Source organism: Gavia stellata, chromosome 13 (assembly GCF_030936135.1).
Source record: "Gavia stellata isolate bGavSte3 chromosome 13, bGavSte3.hap2, whole genome shotgun sequence".
Classification (NCBI taxonomy): Eukaryota; Metazoa; Chordata; class Aves; order Gaviiformes; family Gaviidae; genus Gavia; species Gavia stellata.
The window spans coordinates 1060035-1087943 of NC_082606.1; the positions used below are offsets into that span (position 1 = coordinate 1060035).

General features: G+C 51.0%; 1 protein-coding gene across 1 annotated transcript; it reads left to right on the top strand.

Moving 5' to 3' along the window:
- LOC104261757 (mucosa-associated lymphoid tissue lymphoma translocation protein 1) lies at positions 1–27835 on the top strand. Its single transcript, XM_059824093.1, has 14 exons — positions 1–23; positions 379–607; positions 940–1093; positions 1760–1938; positions 3449–3545; positions 5468–5494; positions 6313–6516; positions 12075–12252; positions 15937–16011; positions 16628–16755; positions 17053–17184; positions 17347–17498; positions 24155–24280; positions 25807–27835. Exons 1-14 carry the CDS (start codon positions 1–3, stop codon positions 26167–26169), a joined length of 2067 nt encoding a protein of 688 aa, XP_059680076.1. The 3' UTR covers positions 26170–27835.
- The last annotated feature ends 74 nt before the right edge of the window (positions 27836–27909 follow it).

Sequence of the window (27909 nt, forward strand, 5' to 3'; positions counted from 1 at the left end):
ATGCCCGCCCGCCGCCACGCCGGGTGAGCGGCCCCGCCGGACGGGCCTGAGCCGCCCCCCGAGCTCCGGGCGCTGCTGTCCCGCCCGTCCCAGGTGCTGCTGCTGCTGCTTCCCCGGGAGAGGAGCCGCCGCGGGCCCGGCCGGCGGCCGCTGAGGCCGGGGAGGAGCCGCCGGCGAAGCGATGCAGGAAGGTGAGCGGCCGCCTGGGAGCCAGCAGGCAGCTCGGCCTGGGCGATCCCCCTTACCCTGCAGCGCAAAAAGTGCTGCCGCCCGTGTGTTCGGGCCCCAAGAGGTCACCCAGAAAAGGCCCGTGGCATCCCCTGGGCACGGGAGGCCGAGCATCTCTGGTTTTCCAAATCTCCCTTCCTCCCGGGATAGGTGCCAGGGGCCCCCTCTTGCAGCCCAGCGTGCCTGGCCACCGGCTGGGAGCAAACCCCTGGGTTGCACCTGCCGGGTTGATTCCACCTCCACGTCCTGTTTATCCACAGCCATTGTGATCACTGAGCAGCCGGTCTCCGTCTCCGTCCCGGTGGGATACTCCTTCACCCTGCGGTGCAGAGCCGAGGGACGGACATCACTGCAGTACCAGTGGTTTTGTCAGCATCAGGTAACGGTGGGAGCAGAAGTGGCCCTGGGTATGGCACCAGGATGGGTCCTTGCCCGCAGTGATGGAGCTGACTGACCCTCTGTGGGCAGACCTGGTGGGAACCAGGAGGCTAGAAGGAGAGGGGGATAGGATGGGTGTGCATGCCGAGGGCTTCTGCAGATGCTGGCAGGGGGAGCGTGCAATGGAAAATCTCCTTCTGCATCCCTGCGGCTTGAGGAGGGGAGGAAACCAGGGATTTCCACTTTTCCTGCTCTTACAAGGGGCCTGCTGGTGCCTTCTGCTACCAGCGGTGAGGGGGGACTCGCTGCCCACCACCTGTGTTTTCCCTTTAGTCTGTCTGCCGCCAGATTCCTGGTGCCACCAAGCAAGACTTGCCCATCACTGCACAGCAGACCCAACTCTACACCTGCAGAATCAATGACATCTACAAAAATGCCATCTTCTCCGACTGGGTGAAGGTGGAGGTCCATCAGTGCGTCGCCAGAGGTACGAGCGTGTCTTCTAGCTTTTCTATGTTTTATGTTTTGCCTGCCCTTGCAATGCTGATCCTGTGCAGTTCCCAGGGCAGTGTGTCCTCCCAGCTCAAAAATCACAATACAGAAAGATTGCTCCAGCGACGTGAGCCTGCAGGTCTAAGCCAAACCTCTGCGTCCATCCTCTGGATGGTTCAGGTCCCTGTCATGGCCCCAATAACCCCAGCTGTATGTACCTGCTCCTCCTGCTGATTACTTGCCATGGGTTTCCCAGAGTTATACTGGGTGTTTGCCTGTTTGCATTGGGCAGAGGGACTGGAAGAGGCAATATGGCTATTTCAAAGCTGAGCAAAAATAGCTCCGGGTGTGGTTGACCTCAGCATGTTGACTGTGCCCTTGGCAGGAAAGGGCGAGCGTCAGGTTTGGGAAGCCAGAGGCAGGGCTTTGGTGTGTCATTTACTATCGTGGGTGTTGCTCTCAAGGATTCCCTGCTCTCAAAGCAGAAAGGTGCAGCGGTGATGCTGCAGCTGCAGCCGTCCTGTGGGACAGTATCTCTTGGTGCAGGTGGAAAAAGCTCGCTTTTCTGGCAATATGCACAGGGTCTTATACAGGGGGAAAAAATGACCCTTGTTTTTTGTCCTTGTGGAGGGAGGACCAATTCTGTGTCGCTGCTTCGCAGGACTGCCCCCTCAGCTCTGGCGAGGAGAACCGGTCATCGTCCTCAACCCCACCGAGCAGAGGGTGGAGGTGGGGAAGCCGCTACTGCTGCAGTGTGCTGCCATGGGTGTCCCAGCCCCCAGCTATCAGTGGTACCGGAATGGGAACCTGCTGGAACACCAGAAGAAAAAAAAACTCTGGGTAATGTTGCCTTGGGATAGTTCAGAAACTTTGGCTGCTGAGGTGGGTGATGGGAGAAGCTCATTGCTGGATGGTGGGCGTGGGAGAGCCTCAGAAGCCTTGGAGAGACTGTTGAAAATTGTGTTATCGTCATCCTGGACATGACAGGTGGCAGTCCTTAAGCCTGGCTCATATCTGCCTGTCAAGGTCCGGGCGTGCTTTGATCTGCGTGATCAGGTGAATGCCAGCAGAAAGCAGTCTCTCCTTGCCTGTCCTCCCTGTCTCTCCAGCCCTTGAGAAGCGCCCTCGTGCTCAGCTATCTTTCCCTGCCGCGTTGCAGGGTTGTGAGAAAGCACTCCACGTATCACCCCTGTTGCTTTGATAGCTGACTGAAAGACTCCGGGTGAAGAGGGAATACATTTTATGGGCTTCTTTCAAAGCTGTGGATGTTTCTCTAAGAAGTAACCAATTCATAGATGCATCAAGGGCTCTCAGCACGTCTCTCATGCCTTTTTGCAGCAGTGACACAAGAACAGCTATTGTATGTCTGCGCAGGGGACTGCAGAGTCATGGAGCTGCAGTAGTGCTGTCTGCCTGCAGGAGAGCTAGAAGGAAAAGTGGTTAGTCCCAACAGAAAAGAGTCAGGGAGGCAGCAAAAGGTCTGGGTTTATTTTGGGTCACTGGCTGAACGTAAATCAGTGCGGTCTTCTTGAAGCAAGAAAGGCAGATTTCCTTCTGGGGCATCACGTGAAGGGTAACGAAGACAAGAGACACGATCTCTTCTCAGTAGTGGTAGATGGGGACCCCTACCACCAGTGGTAGGGGACCCTGACCTCAGATTGCACTTTTCACAGGGGAGTTCAGGCTGGGAATTAGGAAGAGGTTCTTCATTTGGAGGTGGGTGGTGCTGCACTGGAGCCAGAAAGGCAGTAAGATCTTTGTCCTTGGAGGTTTTCAGTACTTGACTAGACAAAGCCATGGCCAACCTGACCCAGTGGTGGCTTTAGCTCCTCTCTGAGCAGGAGCCTGGGGTGGAGAACAACAGAGGTCCTTGCCAGCCAGTACTGCTCTAATTCTTGTCCCACGTCAAGAGAGATGGACAAGAGTTGAAAACTTGCCAGAAGACAGCAATGGGCATAATCAGAAATCTAGAAAATGCCACCTAAGAGGAAAAACAGGCAACCTTCTGATGTTGGCTACGCACCATCCTCCCATTGTCGCTCCTGGGGAAGAGTATGGCTATGACACAGGGTTTTGGGGCTGCTGGAGAAAGAAGTAAAGGCATTTGGGCAGAGGATTCTTGCGCTGTAGAAGCTGGGGTCAGCAGCAGACCTTAGCGTGTGGCCTTACTGAGCTTCTTAGAAAGACAAAAGTCATGGGAAATCTTAGCTTTGTGAGGCAAGGAATGAGGTCTCAGCGAACAGCAAGAAAAAAGACTTTGTTCCAGGATCACGGGTGCCTTTGGCAGATACTGGCAGGGGGCTGCAAACTTTCACCATAAATGATGTGATTTAACTTTTGATCTGTCTAGATCACCCACACAAAGGTCAGTGACTCCGGCACATACCTCTGTTGTGCCTCCAATAGCCACGGAGAGCACTGGACCAACGCTGTGGATATTCACATAGGTGAGCAGAGCCAACCCACGTCTGCTTTGCTGCAAATCTCCTTCTAGCATGAAAAGTAATTAGAGGGCAGAAAGAAATTTAGTGTTCTCACCTCGAAGCACCGGGCTGGTGAACAAGGAGCCCAGTGCTGGCATGTTACCCTGCGGCTCAATTGGTGCAGGAGAAGCTGGGCTCTGGGGCATGGGATTAGGAGAAGTGGGATGCGTGGCTCTGACACTTGCACCTTCCCCCAGCTTGGATGGATCTTGCACGCTTTTATTAACAAAAAGAAAGGCCACTGGTTTTAAATACTACTTCTGCAGGGAGCCGAAGGTAAAACACTTCAGAGTAGAGAAGCAGCATGGGGCTCTACAGGGAAGCTGGAGTGTCCTGGCAGTCCTGCAGTGGCTGTCACAGGAACAGCCTGCAGAGCGCGATTTCACACCCTGGATATACTGGATAGGATGATCTCAGCAGAGCTGTGCAAGCCCTGCTGAGCAGCGGGCACAGGCATCCGTCAGACCGTGATAAATAGAATTCCTTGATAATGGGGTTTAGAGGTAGCGAGGGAAGTGGTGTCTGTAAAAGAAAAAAACCAAAACCTGGTGATCCGCTGTACTGCGGTGTGGTATGCTGGTGAGTCCTGCAGTCTGTCAGAAGCCTGCAACGTTAGGGCAGCTTGAGCACCCTCAGATGCTTGCTGCAGTTTTCTTGCCTTGCCAAGGTGCTGGTTTAATAGCTCCTCGGCCAAATCGCAGCGAGCTCCTATGCTAAAACTCACTTACAGCCTTGCTGAGATGAAGTGGTGCACTCAGACACATAGAGCTGGAGAGGATGATGTTTATTTCGGGAAGGTTCAGGCCGCTCACGTTGGCAGCCCAGGCATTAAGCTGCGTGAGCTGATGGATCCCAGGGAGAAGATGGGTCCCTAGAGCCTCGGGCATGCTCCACCTTCGGTGTGACGGCCTCTTTGGCCCTCTGCCTTTGTCCTGCTGTGAGACAGGAATAGCACGGGCTCGCTTTGCTGGCTCTTTACTCCATCTAGAGATTTTTCTATGCCATAAGCTTCTCATCTCACCTTTTAGGCTGGCTTTAAAATTGCTCCAGAGGGCAAATTGGTCCTGTACAGCCAGAGAACACTCTCCCTGCCTCCTCGCAGCTGGCAAAACAGCATCCAGGGGGACAGGCAGAGAGAAATAATTCAGAGCCTGTAGGGTTTTAGGGTTTTCTCCTGGGCTGGATTTTTTTTATTTATTTTTAATTTAAATAGCAAAAGCTGGGCTGTTAGGGTAACGATTTTAAGAGGCTGGGAGCGCTCAGGCAGGGGAGCTTGTGGAGCTCATGGAAGTGAGTCACATTTGGGATAGCTTTTCTGAGCTGGAGCTGCTAAAAGGCAGGGAAGGGCAAAGCAAGGTGGCAAAAGGCTCTGGGAATATTATCGCAATCAAAAGCAAATAGGTGACTTCCTCTGTGCTGACCGCTCATGGGGAGAAGCTCTCTGTCTTGAAGCTTATGTTGACCTTGAGTTGTGTTTCCTTTTGCTTTCGCTGCAGCGAGGGAGCAGGCAGGTCATCTCGAGAAGTGTGGCAGCCCAGGCAGGGCTAGTACAAGTAGCGCAGACCTGCTGACGGGTACAAGCTCCTCTGTGCTGGCCCTCCTTCCCCTGGCCTGCCCCTTCTCCAAGCTTTGATTCCCAGCTGCTCAGGATTTCATAAATCAGGCAGGATTTCATAGATACTCCTAAAATCACCAGACCAGTGTCTTTAAGGTTAGCAATCAGGCTATGAAGAACTTGCCCAAGGAGTGTTGCTTGTGCGGACGCTCCGCAGTGTTTGGTCCAGCTTTGCATTGCTGGGGGATGTTGGAACAGGTTTCAGACCTGCGATGGGAGCTGGCACTGGGGTGCTGGGCACAGGCTTATCATTTCACTCTTTGTTTTCCAGGTACATGTCACTCTGAAAAGTTTTTTGGTGAGTACTGTTATCTTTTTTCCCTGAGCAATTATTCCCTTAATTAAAAGCCAGGCTCCAGGGTGGATGGGAGGACAGGTCATAGGAGTGCTTTTCCTGCAGAGACCACTTCAAGCCTTTATGCCCACATTGTCATGGGCTCTGCGCTTTTGGGATCAGAGCTGCAAGGCATAGGGTGAGTCCCATCCCCTGCCAAGCTCTGATCGGTCTCAGCAAGTGGGGTAAGATCATTCCTAATGAGTAACCCAGTCTTGACCTCTGTGCCCACCAAATGAGTTTAAAAGTGGTGTTCACATGATACCTTTTCCCTTCCTTGAAATACCTCCTCAGAGCAGGGCAAAGCTTCTTGCCCCCACCACTGCTGACTGCCATAAATCTGTTTTTCCTGCAATGGAAGGTGGGGATGAAATGAAAGCAGGAGCCCAGGGTCTCTCTCCTTCAGCCCTGTGGGGAAAAAAACCTCTTCGCCTGGCTCAGTGCATCCCCCTCCCAGGCACTGCTGGCAAGCAAGACCTGCGGTCACGGTAGGGCAGGTGCTAAATAACCTCAGTAGCACAGATCCTCCTACACTCCTGGGATTTTGGTTGTCAAGTGAAAACTTTTCAAGTCTTTCTTTCAAAGTGATCGTTTGTGTATTTTGTCAAGGTGTCAGAAAGCCAAGGGCTTTCTGGAGGGCACTGCAGGCTCGTAGCAGCATAGGGTCCGCTCTTCCTGCCTAGATGTAAGAAAAGATTTCCTGTATTCTGACTGAACTGAAGGAGGTGAGACCTTGCCTTCTGCTGAGCATTTACAGCATTGTCGCTTGGTGTTTCTGTTAGCTACAGGCAAGATAGCGCTTTTAGTGGGCAACAACCACTACCAGCATCATCCCAACCTCATGGCTCCTGTCACGGATGTGTTTGAGCTGAGTCGTCTTCTGGAGCAACTGGGCTTCCAGGTTGTCTCCCTTCTGGACCTGAACAAGGCTGAGATGGTGACAGCGGTCAGTCGGTTCCTGCAGCTGCTGGGGAAGGGAGTATACGGTAAGGCAAAGCCAGTAAGGTAAGGTAGCTGATGCGTTGGGTAGAAGCGGTTGATGCCAGGGATTTGGCAATTTTCCAAACAGCTGTTGAATTAAAAGAGAATAATTTGAACTTTCCTTTGGGGGGGGCAGAGGAGCCCTATGGCACAGTCTGCAGCGGTGCCAGGCTTGGCAGAAGCCCCCGGGTAAATGCCGTTCAGTTTTGGCCAGGTTACAGGCAGGCAAAGTAGGTATTTCTCCATCACATGGCTCACCTCCAACTCCAACAGCATGGTCTCATGCTGCGGTTTTGGGGACCGAGCACTTCTGATGGCAAATGGGAGAAGGTCTTTTGATTTTTCCTTAGATGAAAAATTGAGGAGGCTGACTGTCAATTGGCCCCACCACACTCCTTTTGCGAGGAGAGGAGCTCCTTTTGCGAGGAGAGGAGCTCCTTTTGAGCTGTGATTGCTACAGCTGGCCATGATTTCCTTGTTTCTCTTTCCTGATGGTCTAATTTGAGCCTCTGACAGCCTTTCTGCAGAAGCGAATTCCCAGCTGCAGATGGCTTTGAGGTTGGGCTTTGAGCTTATCGCAAGCTGTCCTCAGTAGGAAGCGCTCCTCAAACACAAAACCAACTGGCAGATCTTGTGGTTCTTAAAGCAGGTGTGCAGATTTGGTGCTGAAAGTAGCTTCTTTGGGGTTTCTGAGCTTCTCCCAGCCTGACAAATACCTGAAGATGTTTTTTTTGCTTCCAAACCTTACCAAGGCTTATCTTCACTGCCCTCCTGGCTGCGTGGCATACCAGACAGCATTCAGACAGCAAAAGTCAACACAGGCCAATTCCAGCCCGGCGCTCAGCGTGAGGCTTGGAGGTTGTGCAATGAACAGGGACACAGTCACAAGTGAAATGCTGCAAAGCCACCTCGTTCCGGGAAGCACTGACTCACTCGGGGAGACCGAGCTGGCAGGGAAGGGCAGTACACGGTTGTTGCCACGCTGGCCAAGCGCATCATCTGGTGACAGCATATTCCTATGACTTCACTTGCAGTTTCCTTTTGTGGTTGCTCTCTGAAATCCCCTTGCATCTCAGGCTTTACCTCCTCTGCCAGGTCAAAGTCATCCCTGGGGGGTGCTATGCCTTTCCCACGGCGCTGCTGTTCCTACCCTTTATCCATAGCATGTGAGGACAAAATGGCATTTTGTCCATGGTGCTTCCCTTGTTTTCATAAGCATTGGAGAGAAAAAAGATTTGGAAACAGCAAACCTTTCATGCTGTCATGCCTTATTTAAACTTCTAGTGCTTTTCTGCATTCATGGTCACTGATCTTTCCTGGCAAAATTGATTTTGTGCACTGACCAGGAAAACATCAACAGCTGAGTTACTGAACCTTGATAAGCCTCAAGTGTTTGCTAAGCATAGCCTGCTCCGGATGGTGGTTTCCTTTACAGCTTTCTAAGTTGAGTGGTCTACTATTATTTGGAGGCAGTGAACCCCAGCGCAGGCTGGTCCCAGCAGCGTGACTGAGTTGAGGACTCTTGCCATAATTGGTGGGGCTTTGGGTCAGTCTGCCTGCTGATTGCCCCAGGGTTTCTCCATCTCAAGTGTGCTGCCTCTTGCTGTGATGCATGTTCCAGCATTTCCTCAGCTGTTTTCCTTACATAAAATTAAAAGAACTAGGTGAAGTGCAAATCATTGAAATGAACTTGTCTTGTTAATAAAAATGCACATTTAGAAGAAGCTAACAACTCCTAAACCCCATGTATCAATTTCTCAAGGTACTAGCTCCAGAATAAACATCTAGAACCAATTGAGAGGTTTAGGATTCACATAACTCGTATGCATGGGAAGACAGTGGTGAGACAGCAGCTCCAGGAATAACATAGGCAGCCTATTAAAATTACAAAGACCCCAGGGGTGCCTGTGATAGCCGGTCCTGTACATCCACGTGGTTGTCTCAGACATGCATGTGCACAGAGGCATCCCAGTGCTTCCACCTGGTTTTTCTTGCTTAGGGAACCTGGAGGTGCCATCTCCCGTGTAGCAACCACCATAGCTGAAGTCAGGAGAGCTTTGCATAGGTGTACGGAGTGAAGCGGGGAGCTGGGAGGAGAGGGCTGACTGGTGAAAGACTGTCACTGGACTGAAGTGGGAGACTGGTGTAACACAGACACAGCTGACAGCATGCCCAAGAAGTGAGGCTGGCTGTCTTCTGAAGTTTAACACCAGCGGCAGTGATGCTGGGGCATTCATGCATCTTTCTGCTGGTGCAGATCAGAAGAGAGGACATAGCCATGTGGGTTAGTATTTGAGCACGTTGCTTGTTGTTACTTCTAGAGTTTTATTTAGCTTCAGGATACTGATAAGAGCTGAAGAAGACGTGTCTGACCTCCCTAGACCTCTTTATTATTGTGGGGCTCTCTGGATGGCTGGCCCTCCCTTGTGTGTCCTTACTGACCTGTCTGTGATTTACACTCCTACAGGAGTTGGTGGGAAGGGACTTTGGAGTCATCAACCCAAGGTCAGGGTTGGTTGTGGCTCTCCTTATCAGGTCTTGAAGACTTCCAGGCATGGAGCCCCCCACTTCTCCACCTGCCCATCCCAGGGCTGCACCACCCTCCAGGGAAGTCTTTCCTCCTGTCAAACATGACCCTCCGTGGGTTGGTTCTCGCTGCCCCATGTTGTATGGTCCACACCAACAAGGAGAGTTGGGCTTTGTTGTCTCCATAACCGCCCCTCCAGGAACTGCAGGCTGTTGTTAGACCTCTCTTCACCTCCACGTCTCCAGACCATACCAGCCCAGTTCCTTTCCCCTCTCCTCCCAGGCCCTGGGCCCCAACATCTTGGTAGTGTCTGCTTTTTCCAGCTTCTCTACCTCCCTCTTGAACTGAGGTCCCTAAAAATGGACACAGATTCTAAGTGGGGTCTACTCGGGGCCAGGGAGAGTGGTGACAGGTTCCCTGACGATCTTGCATGTCCTAGCATAGCTCTGTCCCCAGTCAGTGCTGGCTCATCTTCAGCATGGTGTCTGCTATGACCCTAGGCTTGCTGCTCAACTGGTACTCAGCCCCAGCCAAAATGCTGCCTGGGGTTATCTGCCCCTGTGCAGGACTTTGTCCTTCTTACTATTGAACCTCCTCTGAGATTTCTCAAGTCCAGAGCAAAAAGTGGCTTCATTTTCAGGCACAGGAATATTGTATGGCTGCACGTTTGAGGTGATCCAAAGGCTTCTCTAATTTACCGTATGGAGCTGGTGGCTCATCTGGCTGCTTTTCCTCCAGATCTCCTCTTAGAAAAGCTGCAGAGGATTTTTGAAGGCCCTAAACATCCCCTGAATGGTCTAATTATGCAACCCTCAGGCAAACAAGGAATCCCCCGGATGTCATTTCGAGTGTCCTAAAAAGTCCTGAGTCGAAAAAATAATGCCAGAAATGCAATGAGAGCAGAAAATTGTGAGTGAAATACTAGGAATATGCCGTCATGCCTTAATTAAGCTGCATGCTGACATTTCCTGTATTATAAGCAGTGCCTGGAGCTTCCCCTTTTTAGTTTGGTACTCGGAAGCTTCTCTCTGATCAGCAGTTTTGACTCACGAGATGTGGGAAGAGCGTTGAAATGTTAGCTCGGAATAAAAAAACCCTTTCCTTCTCTAGGGAAACTGTTGACTTTCCTGTTCAAGAGGAGAGATTAAGTACAGGAGGGGTTTGCAAAGTTGCTCAGCTGATGTGAAACTCACGTCTTTTTTGATTTGAACGCGAGTATTTCTGGTTTATATAGCACGGGAAGCACTTGGCGGTGCATTCAGGGTGCACAACAAGACCTTGAAAGTTAGAAGATTTAATGATTGAATGATTCTTTGTGGGCTTTTCTGTAACATTTCAGTTTTTTCCAAGTGTCAGTGACACTGCCAGGTTACGGATGTCATCAACTCCCTTTCACGAACAGGAGGAGAGGCAGAGGGACGAAAGCCATCAGTGCTCGATGACTTGAGGGGCCAAACCTGAAGTGCCTGCATCTTGTTTTTCCAGAAGGCTTCCTATTTTATACTCTTTTATAGTCTCAGGGGAGGTTTTTGTGGCTTTGATTTGCAAGTTATGAAAGTTTAAAACTTCTGCAAATCAGAGCCCACTGTCTCTGGCTGGCAATCCACAAGAAGAGGAACTCAAACCTTGTGGAAATCTGTGAAAATAGCCATTTGAGTAACTTTCCATTCTCCCCTGAGAATAGAAATCAAAGGTGACTTGAGGCCTTTTTTTTACTATGAGATCATGCTTTCCATCCTCCACACGATGAGATCATGCTTTCAGTCCTTCAGCTCCTGCCCCATTCACTGCATCCCTTGCAGCATCAGAGATTAAAGCGAGTGTCCTGCGAACTACAGGGGCGGGAACAGTGAAGGGAAAACAGAGGAGAGATTACTCAATGAAGCATGGGCTTTGGCAGCAAATCTGGCTGAAGAATTTCTCCTGCTTTTGCCTCTTAGCCACTTGTTCCCATTTCTGACCTCTCGTTCTTCACTGTCCCTCAATTGCGGTAGTGCAACTGTTTGCGTCACCTTGCAGAGCTATTTTTAACCCATTTCAGTTCCCTGAGTTGGCTTTTGCCAGCACCCCCAAGCAGTTGCATCAGTGCTGAGAAAGGGTAGCCAGCCACTGTGCAGCTTCCTTTCAGGAAGCTACAGCCCACATGGGGATCCCTGCGCAGAAAGAAAGCCCTTCGCCGAACATGAGGGTTGGAGAGAAGAACTAGCTTCGGCCATGCCAAGCTCCTCGGTGCTGGCTTTCCAAGCTGGATGTCCCCGTATTGCCATCTCTTGTGAAGGCAGAAACCATTACTAAGTTTCACATGCTTAAGAGTAAAACTCAAAACCAAAATTCTTGTTGGGTATTGGACTTCCCACCAACACCTGAATGAGTCTGACTCCTCTCCTGCCTTACAGGGCTGGTATCTGGTCTGAGGTTGTTGAAGCACATAGTCCACGTGTTCTGGACATCTGGAGAACTCATTTCTTTCTATCTTATTCTTCACCAGCTTATAGGTGTATAAATACAGGCAGACCTTTGAAGGCTGGAGAGTGTTTCCCATCACCTAATCCCTTGCTTGTCTCTCCTCCAAAACTAGGAAGCTGAGGACCTTCTCATTTAAAAGGCTGTTAATGTATTTTTCATCATGATAAAATACTTTGTCTGTTGTCATATTCTTGCAAAGAGATGATAATTAACCAAAACTTGTAACAAAGATGGTGTTCAGCCTGGCAGATGCCAAGTTTGGGTGTTGTAGCACAGATGGTTATGGAAACATGTAAACCCAGTGACTTTGGGGTCTCCTGACGAGCAGTGCTGGAAACCAAAAGTAAAGGAGAACCTCTCAGGCCTGCTTCCAATTCTGCTGAAGGGAATGGACTGGAAAAAAGTAGAAATTGTGAGGTCAACATAGCTCCAGTTTCATAGGTGCTACTGGTCTAGGTCTGCCCTGCACCAGTATCCCTTCAGGACAGGAGGTGGGACATGGCCATGGGGAGCTGGTTACAGACCTGCAGGTTCACATCGTGACTTATCTTCTCCTTTCCCTGTTCCCAGCTATATTCTACTACGCTGGTCACGGGTACGAACATTCGGGGAGGAACTACATGGTCCCCGTTGACGCTCCACAACCCTATGCCCCTGAGAACTGCATCAGCGTGCAGAGGATCCTCCAGAAGATGCAGCAGCAGCAGACAGCCCTGAACCTCATCCTGCTGGACACCTGCAGGAAATGGTAGGGTGCTCTTCCCCCTTCCTCGCCTGGGATGGGCAGAGCATGGCGTTTTGAGGGGTTGGGGGAAACGGCTGCTAGCCTCAGCCCCTGCTTCAGCAGTGGGCTTCTACACAACCACATGGGGTGTTCCCGTGGATTGCCGGGGCCACATCTCCCGTTGTGCTGCTGAGCCCAGGCCTCTGTCAAAGTTTATCGGGCTGTTCGTAAAATCAGCAAGACTGCTAGGTCTTGCAGGATCTACTGGGAAGCCCAGTCAGTCACGTATTAGGGGCAGAGAGCATCAGATGCTGCCTGAGATCTGCTGGAGAGAAGGAGCTGGAGACCCTCCCTTGATTTTTTGGGATGAAGCAGCCTGACAAATACAGGCAAGTCACCTAAAGCCTACAGGGGGCTGGCTCTGCCCTGGCATAAATTGTTGGCTGAAACTCAGCATAGGGTTTGTCTTCCTGTGTTTCAACCCCCTGTCCCAAACCACCGGCCCTGGCAGGCTGTAGCAGCATCTTGCTGATCTCGGGCTTTCACGGTACGTGTTTCCCAACATGCTCAGGCTGGGACTGTTTAGCGCACCTCTCTTCTCCTGGCTGCGTTTTTGTTAACATCTCAGTGAGAAGACTGCAACATGATGGGGAAAATATTTTAAGCCATGCTACTTGGTTTTTGCTGGCCTTAAATGCTTCTGAAGTGGTCATATCATGAAGTGGGACCCAGGCTGCTGCTGAGGTCAGGGATCAGCTTTTTCCCTCTGTCTGTGAAAAGCCCGTCATCCTCCCTTGGCCTGCAGATCTCCATCCTGCAGCTTGTGGGCTGCAGAAAATTACTACTTGCCCATTTTCAGCAGAGGTAGGTAGACTATTCCAGTAGAAGCTGTCATTACTTCATTTATTTTGGTCTCCTGAGGCAGATTTACAGGTCAGAAAAGACCTGGAGGCCAAATGCAGAAAAGTCTCCCTCTTCCTTCTGTGGTTCCTGCACTAAGAACCAGAAAGATGACAGGGATTTTGATACCACTGCCCTGAAGGAGCTGCCAGCCCCTGGAAAGATGTTAAATCTTTGATGCCTTTTAGCTGCAGAGGTAGAACGCTCGCTTTGAATAGCTTACAAGCTGGCTGCGCTGGGACTTATCCTGCTGCCACAGCTCTGAGTTGCCAGCATCACTGGAGCTTGCTGTCCCTTGATACCTGCCCTAAATGCCCCAAAGTGAAGCATCCCCTTCCTCCCTCTCGCTCACTGCTGCCACTGAGAGCAGAGCGGGTTGCTTCCCTGCACTGCTGAGTACGTCCCCAGCACATGCGGCAGCACCTTGCTGCTTTCCCCAGCACGATATCAGGCAGGGGATGGCTTACAGCCGAGCAGGAACATATGGCTTTTGCAGATGCACGGGTGGAGATGGGCTAGCATGCCTCTGGGCTGCTGGTAGCCCATCCGAGGGCAGTGTGGTGACGTGGAGGCTGCATGGGGATTGCTAACATGAATGGCGATGATCTATGAAATAGCTTTTGAGCTGATGTCTCCTTTCTTGGCGTCGCCAGCGGCTTCCATGCTTAGTGGAGTCTTAACGGCGCTTTGGGAAAAGGATGAAATGTGAGATCTGCTGTGACATTTAGGCATGGTTGTGCAACTTTTTTTCTCTCTCCCGCCCCAAGATCTCACACTTCTTTCCTCCTCTTTCCCACAGCAAGCACAGCACTTAGTGCAGTAGGTGTTATCCCTGGGTTTGCGGGGGATTGCTTTAGAAGCTCTCTCCTGAGCTCATTTTTCTTGAGAAGTCATCATTTCAGCTCAGCAAAGAGTTTGGATTTTGTAGTGGTGTGTGTTTACACCAGTCCTTAAAACAGGGCTCCTGGGGCCTCCTTTCCCAACGCCCTTTTGGTTGGACTGATGGCTGTGAGTCTGTCGACAGTTCACTCAGCCATGCATGAACCATGCATGAGGAGCTGTGTCTGTGCTAAGAGGGATCTCACCCGGAGTATCTCTTCACCCTGTATGTCAGCATCAGAAATGCCAAGGCGATGAGAAACACATCCTTCTTTGCCAAGTGGTAGCAGATGTTCAGCTTCAGCAGAGGAGGAACCAGGAACATGGAGCCTCTATGTAGCCTTGTACATTTATGTGCTGATTTTGGGTGGATGCGATTGCCTCTTCCAGGAGGAATTCCCTGATTTATGAGGGTTTCTAGCGTGTGCCGCTTAGGACAGAAGGACACCATCTCCTGTCTGGGATGCACATCAGAACTGGGTTGCATGAGATGTGCTGTATAAATAAGACTTTTTGTGGGCCTGAAGCAGGAGGGAGCACTGCCACCTTCTCTGCTGTCAGGTCTCTCTCTGTGTTCAGTCACCATCTGGAAGTGCTCCTGGAAATTCAAGCCCCTGCTGAAGCTTGTCTTCTGCTGGGGCAGGGGACCATGGTCAGTGTTTCCACTGTGTTCAGCTCCAGCCTTGCTGGAGCTGTTGATGGCTGCTGGTGTAATCACGAAAGGTTTGCATCAACTCATGTCTGCACAGCCTTGGGTGAATGTCCCCAGCAGTCAGTTTACTTTGGGATCCCATGTCTCGTTTCTCCTTGGACCTGGAATCCCAGATTTCTGCATTCATTTAGGAGTAGCTGAGGGGCAGATAAATCTCTCTGTTCCATGTTCATATTTAGAAGCATATCTCCTTTTCCACATTTTCTCTTCTGATCATCTTTAGAAAACTTACACAAGCCAGATGAATACTGCCATTAAACATCTCCAGACTGTGCCACCAGCAGTAGGTAATGTGCTGGCTGCTGGCGATGCAACCATCCCTTCTGCTCTCCTTAGCGTGCCAGCTTCAGCCCCAGGAAACTGTGCTGGAATTGAGTAACACCGAATAACACCGCCTCTGTGCCTGGCTCTTATCCCTGTGCGATTGGGAACAGCCCCAAGTCACTGGTGTAAACTGGAGGCAGCCAGTCCCCACACTGTTCAGTCTAGTTGCAGTCAGATGAGCAAGGTTTGGCCATTAAGTGCAACCATGATATCGTTTTTGGTGGAAACCAGGACTGTCACCTGATCTTGAAAATAACAGGGTCTGCGCTCATTAAGCTATATCTAGACCAGGGTGCCGGGACCAGTTCTGGGCTTTGAGACCTGGGTGCATGTCCTGATCCCATCTCTCAGTGAGATCCGGAGGTGTATCAGCCATAGCGTGCTTTGGTGTCCTGGGGCAGAAGGTGTGTGCATGGATGGAAGGGAGCTGTGGGGCACGCCAGGCCCCTGGGACAGGCGGTTGAGCCACAGCCATGTGATGTGCACACCTCTGACTTCTTTAGGGGCAGTCATCCCTTGGGCCACAGTGAACCCATATGTTCTCTGCACTGTGCTGCTGCCTGGATTTGTTAAAAACCAGCCTCAGGAGGGAGGAGGCATGGTTGCACCCACAGCTCCAGGCTCGTTTGCAGGGCAGGGAGCAACTCACTGGCACAGATAGGTCAAAGCTGGCCCTATCTACTCATTTCCCCATGGTTTGGCTTCTTTGTAGGACTCCTAGCTTTAGCCTCTGTTGCTGCCCAAGTAACATGCGTGGTTATATTTGACATGAGGGTTGATCTTATTGCCATCCATAGGAGATGGACTTGGTGGAGCACACAGGCTCTGTCCCTTCCAGGTGCATGCTGGCGGGTGTCCTCGACACTGACTCGTGCCTTTGTCTTCTCTTCCAGGTACAATCCGGAGTGTGCCCTTTCCCAGGTACAGCCGCTGGAGCCCTGGGGCAATACCGTTTACGGCTACGCCACGTAAGTGCACTTTGCTGTGCCCACCCTGTGACACAGGACCAAATATTGGCATAGCCATATCTCCTCGCATCCCTTCACACGTGGTTGCTTTGGAGGCTTGAGAGAGCTTTGCTCATGTTTTCTCTGGCTCTCACCCTCCGTCTCTAGTGTTTCCCATTCAGACACTTCTTTTCCTCCTCCTGACATCAATAGCGGCAGCCTGTGCATCAGTTACAGGTTATGTGTGAAGGTGGTATCAGCTCCTGTAATCTGTCTTTCCATGCCTGAGCCTGATTCCCAAGGCACGTGGCCACGAGCATGTCACCTGAAGCCTCTTGAGATGAAGATGAGCGTTGCTTACTGTTCCAGACCCAGTTCTGCTGGCTTTTCAACTGCTGTCACCCACCTAGGCTGGCAAAAGTGGCTGTGCTCTCCTCTCCTGTCCCCCTCCACTGCATTTTCCCATCCCATGCCCTTCCCACCCTCTCCTGGGCCAAAACCAAGCCCTTTGCGCCGTTGTGTGAGGAGCTAACTCAAACTCAGCCAACTGAGTCTAGACAGAGTTGGCAAGCCCTGACTCACCGCCAGGGCTTCCTGCCTGTTGCAGAAATGTGAGGACGAGTCCTTACTCTTGCAGGAGTGAAGATGCAGAAGCCTATGAGTTGCAGGATGGGGAGTTCAGCTCTGGGATCTTCATGAAATATCTGAAGAAACATATTCTGCAGGAGAAGAAGGTTACACACATGCTGGAGGATGTGTTAGAAGGTAAAGGAGTATTTTTAACCCAAGCTAGAAACCACTTACTTCAGTAGCAGGGGTGAGAAGAGATATCACTAGAAACCAAGTGGCTCTGTGCCACCCCAGCCCAGCCATCCCAGCAAGGGTGAGAGTGAGGATCAGCACCTCTGATCCCCCTCCCTAAAAACCAAGTTGCAGGCCATGACCTGTGCAAGCTTTTAATAACCTGGCAGCGGTACGGAGATGTTCCTGTAGGGTCTGAAAAGCAGGATGATAAATAAGGAATCTGGAGTGACCCTTGTGCCTCCAAACTGTCTCCCCCAGACATCGGCCGGGATCCCTTGGTCACTGGGAAGCAGGTGATGGAGATCAAACACACTTTGAAGGAAGCCCGGTCCCTGACAGACCCAATCTGCGCTTCAGGAGCAGCTGCCGAGCTCTGGGGACATGGCCATGGTGAGCCATGCAGGGTGCAGGGAGGGCTACCAGGTGTGGGGGAGGAGAGGGCTGGGTGTCCCTGTGCCCCTCAGGGACACCGGTCTGCAAGGGCCTATTGGTGAGACCCCCTGAGGATCCAAGGGCCACCAGGTGCTGACCCCACTGGGCTTTCCCTTCCAGAGCTGGTGAGCAAAACGGTGACCTTCCCCTGCGGGGCACAGGTGGAGCTCTGCTTCCACCAGGTCTTCTCCAACGTGATATACGTGTGTGCCAAGCTGCAGCCCACCCCGGCCCACGTCGCTGATGCCCATCTCCTGCTCTGCCGGCCCACCGTGAGTCCTCCAGCAGAGATGCTAGTCCCCTTCCCCTCAATTCCCACCGGGCTCCTTTCCCTGGGGCAGACTTGGGAGGGGGGTTATTGTGAGCCCGAGGGCTGGAAAAAGCTGAACCCGTGTGGAAAAGGATCCCCTTCTCTGCTACCTCCGATGCAAATAATCCTCTCTGCAGACACCTCTTTGAGTGTTCCTTCCACATATCAGTGCCCTGCAGACTGCCTGCCTTGCTCCTAATGCATCGCAAAATAGATTTCGTGCCAGTTTTGATCCCTTTAACCAGTTACTCCTCGGACTGATTTCTGGCCTTCCTGATTAAATTATTGCATTTAATCTGATTGAGATGAAGAGCCTTTCTGTTTTCTCTGTTTGGAAGCAGATCTGGCTTTTTGAATGATGTGTTCTTAGCCTGCTGTGCTAATATATCTTAATGCAACAATATATTCTCCTGTACTTGTTCCCAGTTGAACCATACCAGCTTCCTTGCACCCTTTCTCACACCTTTCCTAACAGACCACATGCCCAGCGTGGTCTTTTCTGGTGGTCTCCATGCCACCTCTAAGGATTTAATTTGCTGCTCCTTTTTGCTAACCATCTTCCTCATTTTCTGTAGTCCTTTTGCTGAAACGTAGCGTGACTGTGGTGGATTTTTCGGCCCTTGTTGCTCGCGGAGGGATGCTGCCCCTAAGTACGTTGTGGTCACTGATGCAGAGCGGTGCGTCCAGCGGGAGGTTTGGAGCCTGATCCTGCCCATTACCAAGCCGGAGCATCGTTTCCCCTCGTGAGCTCCCTAACCACGCATGAAAATCATGTGTGTGTGCGTGTGTCTGCACGTGTTTGTGTGCGTCCACCCCACATCAGTGATTGTGGGGAAAGGGAGACCCAGCTGCTTGCTCCTGCATCCGGAGCTGTCTCAAGAGGGATTGGGATACCAAAAAGGGACCCCAGTAGAGCCAGGGAGGTAGGACCCCCATCCTTATCCTACTCCACAGCAGTGCTAGCTCACACTGACCTCCAGCGGTGTCTGCTGACATGGCAGCACATCCTTACATCAGACAGCAATTCGTCTCCCCCACGTTAGACATCCACAGCGAGGCCAGCCACTCTTCCCTGTGGGACCACAGAGAGATGCATAGGTGTCTGCAGGAGGGCATCTGGCTCCTTTCAGGATCTGGGTGAGCTGGTTGCGTTCTCACCATGCCAACCCTCCTCAGGGATGCTGAGGGGAGCTGGGGGACCGTCTGAGCCACGCTTGCATTGCTGGGATGCAGGAGCTGGAGGCTTGAAGGCCAACAAAAACAGGCTCAATGTGAGGTTGTAAGCCCTGGGGAAGGAACCCAGGGAGCCGTTTGGTTGAGGAAATTGTAGTTTTCCCACCATTTGCCACATTCTGCTTATCAAAGTTACTTAAGCAAAGAGCCTGGACTTGCTGTAGGGCTTGCCAGAGATAATTACGATGTAATTTTCTAGCATTGATCCATTTTCTTGAGTTGTCCAGTGGTAGTGTTCTCTCCCATCCTGCGTCTTGCCTGGCTTGCATTTTTACTTGACAAGTACTGTCTTCAGAGAGGCTGTTCTAGGACATATGTAGAAAGGAATGGTGCTGAGAGCTAAGACATTCCCATCTTTTTGCTCTGTACTGTTTAAATGTTTACTTTTTTAAAACTTTTATGTTGGATCTCCTTGTTTTCAAGTCGCTTGATCTGGAGCTGTTTGACCTAATGGGCTCTCCAGTCACCCTTTCCCAATTTATTTTGAATATCTGAAACTCTGTGCCAGCCAAAACTCTGGCCTTGCCAATTCCTGGGCATCATCTTCATGAAAAAATGCCTTCCACCACTGGGAAATATTTATAAATAATTCTGAATAGGCTAAAAAAATGAATTTAGAAAATAATTTTCTCCATTTCCTGACTCCTACACAGCCAGAAATGATAAAGGAGACTAATGGAAGGAAATACTTGCCTGCATGCACTGTAATTAGATTGTGGAAGTCATTGGCTCACGAGGCTATCAAAGCTGGCAATTTAGCAGAGTGCAGATACTTGTGGATAATGAGTTGCTGCCAGCCGAGGGGCTTTGCATCTCACGTGTCAGGGCTTTAATTGATCCCTCGAGATTAGGTCACTCCTTGCCCAGGTGAATGTGTTGAAGGTCACTAGGCTGGAGAGCTGTGTTCCTTTGGGACACGGCCCTGGAGAGACGAGAGGTGGTAGATTTTCAAGAATCCTGATGAACAGGGAATCAAGCTAAGGCAGCAGGAGGCCTACGTGGATGTGCCGGAGGCCCCTAACTGAGCTGACACGTGAAAAGGAGGTGTGCAAGAGGTGGAAGTGAGGGCAGGTGACATAGAAGGACTATAGAGACGTGTTTCAAGCACGTTGGTATGGGGTTAGGAAAGCCAAAGCCTACCTGGAACTGAATCTGTTGGCAACAAGAAGGACTTCTACAAGTAAATCAGCAGCAAAGGGAAAGCAAGAGGAAATATGGTCCCATTGCTAAATGGGGCAGGGTCCCTGGTGACACAGGGCATGGAAAAGGCCGAGGTACTTGATGCCTTCTTCACCTCAGTCTTTACTGGTCAGACCAGTCTTCAGGACTCCCAGACCCCTGAGACCAGGGAGAAGGTCTAGAGCAAGGAAGACTTACACCTGGTGGAGGAGGACAAGGTCAGGGAGCACTTAAACAAACTGGACATTCACAAATCCATGGGGCCTGACGGGTGCACCTACGAGTGCTGAGGGAGCTGGCAATGGGACTGCGAGGCCACTCTCCATTAGCTCATGGTGGTCTTCCTGAGGCCTGGAAGAAAGCCCGTGTCACTCCTGCCTTCCAGAAGGGCAAGAGCAAAGATCTGGGGAGCTACAGGCTGGTCAGCCCCATCTTGATCCCTGGGAAGGTGATGGAGCCAATAATCTCTGAAGCCATTTCCAAACACAGCAAGAACAAGAAGATGACTGGGAGCAGTCAGCATAGATTACAAAGGGGAAGCCATGCCTGATAACCTGGTAGCCTTCTGCGTTGAAATGAGTAACTCGGTGGATGAGGGAAGAGCAGTGGATATTGTTTACCTTGATTTAGCAAGGCTTTCAACACTCTCTCCTGTAACATCCTCATAGACAAGCTGATGAGATAACAGACTAGGTAAGTAGATGGTGGAGTGTATTGAAAACTGGCTGAACTGCCAGGCTCAAAAGGTTGTGATCAACGGCATGAAGTCCAGCTGGAGGCCGCTAATGGGGAGCCCCAGGCATCAGTACTGGGACCAATACTGTTTTACATCTTCATTAATGATCTGGATAATGGGGAGAGTGCACCCTCAGCAAGTTTGCTGCTGACATAAAGCTGGGAGGAGGGGCTGATGCACCAGAGGGTTGTGCTGACATCCAGAGGGACCTGGACAGGCTGGAGAAATGGACCAACAGGACCTTATGAAGTTCAACAAGGGGAAGTGCAAAGTCCTGCACCTGAGAAGGAGTAACCCCATGTACAAGTACAGCTGGTGGTTGACAGGCTGGTAGTCAACTTGGCAGAAAAGGCCCTGGGGATCCTGGTGGACATCAGGTTGACCAGGAGCCAGCAATGTGCCCTCGCAGCAAAGATGATGGTGTCTTCGGCTGCATTAGGAAGAGATGCAAGTTCCTGCATGTGGGCAGGAATAAGCAGTAGTGTAAGCACGGGATTGGAAATGACTGGGGTACCAGTTCTGGTCAAAGTCCACAACAGCTAGTGCAACAAAAGCAGGGCAGAAAACTGTGCCAAGGTTGTAAATAAGAGCTCCGACATTTGTGTGAGATCCTCTCTGGCTCTCCTCACTGTTGCTGAGGCCGGAGCACTGGGTTCAGCTTTGGGTCCATGGTTCATGGAAAAAAGTGTGCCAACTAAAGCACATCCAAAGTAATAAAAGGAAGGAGCAAGAGAATTGTGGTTTAGGCAAGAAAAGTAAAAATTGGTGGATAGGGGCCCTTCAAATCTATAAAAAGTTGTTTCCAATGTGAAAGGAAGTCATGGTTTGAGTTGCAGTAAGGAAGATCCAGGTTGGACATGACATTTTCATGGTAAAAAGAGTGAATGTGTGGGAGGGGTTTTGCCTCAAGGTGTTGCAGAATCACCACCCATGTGGATCCCTTAGAGCATCTGGACATGCATCTGTCAGGCGTGACGGGTGTCACCAAATCTGTGTGTTCTGGGTCACGCGATGTCTTTGGTCCCTTCTCCTATAGGGTCCATATCCCGGTGGTGAGGGTCCTAGCCTCAGGAACAGGACGCAGGCTCAACCTCATGTGCAGAAGCAGGTTGGCAGCATGTGGCTGGCTGTCAAATCCAAAATCATTTAACAATGCAGTCATTTAATCAGTTAATCTCTCGGGCTGCTGGGAGATGCTCCCTGCGTGGATGCTGAAGGGACTTTGGGCATTTCCCCACAGTGCTGAGCATTTGCTCCTTTGTTTCAGGATGGTCCCAGGTCTGTGCCAGAGAGAAAGGGCACATCTGTTTTGGACGTTCAGCACTTGGGACTGGCTTCATTCCGCTTGGGGAGGCTGTGTGGTTCACCCCATCCAAACTTCCTGATGCTGCTTGGCTTTTCATGACCTATGGTTTAACTTGTGATGGAATATTCTTATATTAGCGCTAGTCACGTCTGTAGTACACCGAGTATTTCTTAGGCTGAAAAAAAGGGCAGCCCAACTTCAAGGGGCTCAAAATTGCAGAGCCATAAACAGACATCTGGGAGAAGAGTCCAGTGCATTAGCACAGATCTGAGCATCCCTGCCCTGCTAGCATAAACCCAACTGTGATGTTAGTTGCTGAAGATTCACAGTGTCTGCAAAGGCTGCTAACACAATTGCAAAAGCAGGCACTTAGAGGTCATCTGATCCAGAGCACATCTGTGCCTGCAAGGAGACAAAAGGGAATGTGGCCCAACCCCAGCTCTGACAGGCTGATGAATCCCCGGAGGAGCCACTCTTGGAGAGGTCGCAGGTGTGGGGATGCACCAGGGGAAGGCAGGACTGCAGCAGTCAAAAGACACATGTGGAAACAGCGATGAGGCAGCTACGGAGAAGGTTGGAGGAGAGTGCTATGGCATCATCACATATGGGGAAGAGAGGGGACTAGTGGTGGGGTGACTATGAGGAGGACTTCTGGCCATGGACTGTTTTCCTCCTAGTGATTAGGATGTCATGGGTATTACAAGTCTAGCAGGGTTCCAAAATAACTTTGACACCTTCATAGGAGTCGATAAAGGCTATTGAAAGCACAGACACCACCTTTGACCCAGAAAGTTGCTGATTTTCCCATTGCAGGAGGCTGGCAGGGTAGGTTCACCCTGGGCAGTGCTGGCAGTGTGTGCATCCTGTCCTTCCTTAAGCATGTGCTGGAGGATGGAGCTGGCTGGATGCAGTAGGGCCATTCTGCTCCATTTTGCAGTCCTCCTGCCGAAGCCCTGTGTTAGTGGCATCCAGGCTGATCTGCTTTGTGTCTCTCTCTTTGGTATCCAGGTTTCGTTTAACCTGGCTGCTGGGCTCAGCATAGCAGTGATGGCATCAGGGGAACTGGGAGCAGGTACCTGATGCAGTGAGCCAGGGGAGAGCAGGAGAGGGCAGTGTTCATTTGCAGAAGGTGCTCTGTGTTGCAGCCTGTCTTCTGTTTCAGGCACTGTTCAGGCTGGTGGAAGGAACCAGGACGAGGCTCCCTGAGCAGGAGAGCTGCTCCATCCCTCTGTGAGCTGTGCCCTCCCCTTGTCAGCACACCCATCTCCCTTTCTGCCAGTTCCATTCACTGCCCCGATCTTCCCTAAGCTCCCTCCAGTCTATTTTTCCAGTAATGAGTTGCCAAGTGCAGAGATGGGATTTGTCTTTGCTTTGTGCAGAGATAAATGGTATTTCCTCAGCCTGCCTCCAGTGGACCTACTGGATCAGCAATGGTGATTACTACTGTTCTGCCAGCCTTGCAAGCAGGGGTGACCAGCCAGCATTTGGGATCCAGCATTTTAGCTTCTACCCCCAATATTCTCCTGGCTAGAAACAAATTGCTTTGGCCACTTGTAGACAGCAGTTCAGGGAAGGTCTGTAAAGGCTAGCAAGAGCTCCCAGGGTGTCTCTAACCTCTGCCTCCCTGCGATGTCCTAACAGCCTCCTTCATCACCCAGTGCAACTTCTCCTGCCAACGGCAAGAAAGTTTTGCAAGGGTTGGACCCTCCTGACGTGCCACCAGCTTTATGTGTGGCTACAGCAAGCCCTCCCGGGCTGCTCAGCTCCTGTGGCCAAAGCCAGGCCGGCACATTCTAGCGTTGGCCAAGGCAGGTTAGCAGGATCGGGCTGTGGTAGCTGCCGGAGCCAGCTGGCAGAGGGAAGCGTCTTTGCATGGAAGGGGCTGGTGTAGTTTTCCCAGCAGACACCCTCAGGGGATGTTTAGCTAGGTCTTCCCATTGATATGCACAAGGCGGGTGTGTAAAATGTCTGTATTTCTGTTGCTTGCGCTCTGTGGTACTTCCATTAGGGTATGCAGCATTTCCACCAGTCAAAGTGTCAAGTGCCCAGACCAGCCCCAGGCATTGCTGTGTGCAGAGAACCAGCATGTTTGATGGACAGTTGTGCCTCCATGCCCAGGCTGAAGCTGAAATTTCCTTCGTTTCCTCTTGTTTTCCTGACCCAGGAGATGGACGATGTGGCCATCCTGAAGGAGAGCCGTCTGGACCAAGTGGAGTCCCTGCTCGCCTCTGTGTACAAGCGGGAGGACCTGGACTGCGTCCTCCAGCTCTGTGGACTACAGAAAATTCAGGTAGAGAGCTGCCAGGTGCAAATCTCTGCAGTTCTCCTGCAGCCTCACATAGCCAGTATTCCCTATTGCCACTGGCTTGAGCTGGATGTGCCCTTCTGACCGTGTGTCTGTGACCCCATGTGGATGATGCCTGGGACGCCTGTGTCAGTGTAACGTCCAGATTGATGTCAGAGGAGCTTGATGATCTTCAAGGCACAAAAGCAATCCTCTTTGTCTTGGTTGGCTCTGTCCTTCCACGCTGCCAGGCCAGGGAGGCTGTTCTTTGCCTGTAACAGCCTAGGGGGGATCACAGTAGCCCAAATATTTCAGATGAAGGATGTCTCACTAGGATGTGTGCTTGCCTGAGAGATGGGCTCACGGGCTGGCCAGGATCTCAAGCAGCAGGAGGGTTTATCCCCTGCCATCAGGGTGACACTACTAAGCCTGATCCAAGCTATGCCTCTTTGGCATACTTCAAAAGACTCAAACTATTTAAAGATCATGAGAGAGGCAGAATTGCTAGTCCCCTGGCTTGTCTCTTCCAGCAGATTATCCCTCCCCAAATAGCAGTGTGCACCTTGTTTCTCATTTGATTTTTTTTCCCCCTCTAACACCCAGCCAGTGGATCTTGCCAGCTGCTTATCTGTTCTGCTCCACGCAGCCTCACACTGAACGTTGCTCTCGAGCTGCTGCTTGGATCTGCCTACAGCGAGCTCCGTTTGCTGAGTGTGTGATGTGCCTCGGCATATGGCAGCTCTTTGAGTCCTTGATTGTTCCTGGAGCTCTTTTCTGAACCCTTCACAAGCATTCAGCCTTGCTTTTAAGTGCAGACGTGAGACTTGGACCCTGCATTGCCTGCCAAAATCTTCTTGCTCCATTATACATCTCCCTGCTTTGCACAGCCAGGCGTCTCAGGCACAGCCCCATGCTAGAGGTTCATGTTCAGGGATTTAGCTGCCATGAATATGGTTATTTTCTGATTTCTTCACCATCTTTTATAAAAATCTAAAGTAGTGCTAGACTGTGAATGGATCCCTGTGGAGCGCTGCTGTTTAAAACTGTTGGCTTTTACTGTGCAATGTGTTTTATTTAAGTGATTCATAGCGCTCCCCTTGCATGCTTTCCTCTCACACCTGCGGCAGTCCCATGCCCTGGCCAGGACAGATGTCACGCCATTCCTCACATGGGTGCAGCTTGCCTGGGTGCAGTCCCTCTCCCCTCCTGTTCTCCTGTGCCAGCATCCTGGGGATGATGCTGTCAGTAACAGTGCCCTGACTGGGCTGATGAGGTCTCAAGTGAGATGGCCTGATTTCAGGAGAAGTCCTGAAATCCAGAAAGTATGGCTCAGGCCCACAAACGTCATAAGCGTATGTAACAGCTCATTTTCTCTGACAGTAGCATTGCTCCAGTATGCCACAGCATGGGGCTGTGAGCCTGCAGAAGAGCCAGCCAAGTCTGTGGTTTTGTGGACAGCGGCAACAGTGAAAAAGCTCTGCTTCAAGTCTTAGTCTCCGATTCACTTTGCGTCCTTTGCTCTTCCTTTCCAGACGGACGTGGTCCTGCAGTTGGATTTGCATTACACCCAGCTGGGCACAAAGCAGAGGACTTGTGAAAGCCTGCAAACAACCCTCCAGAAATCTCTGCTAGGGCAGTTTTTCAGCCAGAGGAATTACTCCCAGCCAAACTACCAGAGAACTCCTGCCTACACAAGCAGCATGTGCCTCTGGGATGCATCGGCACTGAGCACAGACCCAAAGGGGCAAGCATCTCTGAGGACAGGCTCTGGCCACAGCTTGCCCAGCAGCAACCCCTCCAACTCCAGCAGCGAGCCGGAGGAGAATGACGAGAGCGACCTGAGCGAGCTCTGTTCGGCACTGCTCCGGGCTGGCCCAGGGCAGGACTACCCATGATCCCCATGGGCTAGTGTGCCCAGCCTTGGGAACTGCTATTTTTTATAGAGGCAACAGTTATTTGAGTGCTAAATTCTTCAGAATCCATCAGCTGCTTTCCAGCCTCAGCGATCACCCTGTCCAAATGAGGCCAAGGCTGCTTTTTCGGAAAGGCTTCTCCAGTCTGCGCCCTGCAGCGTGCAGAGCCTGAAGCCCACTGGAAATAACCTCTGTCCCACAGGAGCAGTCAGGATCAGCAAGGAGTCGTTGTTGTGTCTGGTGGAGGACAGGGCCACCCAACAAGTCATAGCATTTCCAGGCAAAACCCAATGTCGCTTAAAGTCAAGGGCCCCAGCTGATGTTTTCTGCAAATTAGGCCTTGCCTGAAAGCAAATGTTACAGCGTTAAAGGTGTTAAGAAACCCATAAACACTACAGACCCGTGCTATACCAGCAGCACGGCCTCAAAACCCAACTACAACTGCTGACTCTGATCACACTTGTGCAAGGGACACAAGGCTTGAACAAGGGACCCAGATAAAACTGTGTGAATGTATAAGCTCTCCCTTGAGGTCACAATGTGGATTTCTTTCCTTGTGAGTCCTGCCTGTGTCAAAGCAGGTTTTAAGTTATGCATTTATGTATTTCTAAAGAATGTATTTATACTTGGGGCAAGACATTTGCTGCCAGGAAAAGGAAGGTCAGATGTTCCGTCAAGTGTGTATTTGCAATGAAGGCTGGTTTTCCATCAGTAATAGCCACCGGGCAGGTACACTCCCACGTGCCCCATCTAGCATGGCACACAGGGGCATTAAAGTGTGTTAAGTCCTGTGCAGGCCTGAGTTCCTCTCAGATGCAGAATTTCCTACATGTGGGAGATGGAAAAGACGAATGTGGAGGAGGAAGAACCTCAAAAAAGTCACTGTTAATGCAGATTTTATTTCTAAGTGCCTGTCTTCGTGCATTCACTGTGGGCAACCTCAAGCACTACCTTTCGTGGAGAACCAGTTGTCCAGAGAGCGCCACAGGTGAGCAGGGCCCAAAGGATGACCCAAGTGGACACAGTCTCCTCCCTGCCTTCTTCTCTAATATTTGTTTGATAACCATTTCAGCATAGCTCCAGGTGATTGCTCAGCAAGGGCCAGAGAGGGTGATCGAATAGCTCAACAGGGGCCAATGACCCCAATGAGGTGTGGGATTTCCATCCTTGGAGACAGTTCACTCTGGATTGGAGAAGGTGCTGATAAGCTGATCTAAGCTGTCGGGGTGCTGGACTAGAGGTGGCCAGAGGTCCCTTCTTACTGTTGTGGTCCTATGAAAGAAAGAACTTGGAGAACAAAGACTTCTTGAGAGGTCACAGATGGTGGGGTGGGGAGAGTGCGCAAGCTCTGTCCTCTGTCTTGGTCTAAAAGAGAGATGGAAGAGAGCATTTTTGAAATTTCGGTTCTCCATCAGCAGTGAAGATGCTTGCATCTCTGTCTCCCATGCCTGTTGTAGCATGGAAGAATATGAAATGCTCCTTCCAGATAAACTGTCCTACAACTGCTGGAAACCTGTTCAAAAAGAAGAGGAGGCTTTTTATTCTTCTCATAGTGAGTAGAGCCAAGGGAAAGAAGAGAGGCCCCATCTGGCTGAAGTCTAGAAAGTCTCCTAGGAAAAAATGTAAAGCTCAAAAAAAAAAAAGAAAATTACAGGGTGTAGTTTAAATAAGATGGACTGATAGAGAAGCTAAACCAGAAAATAATAAACTAATTGAAGGGAG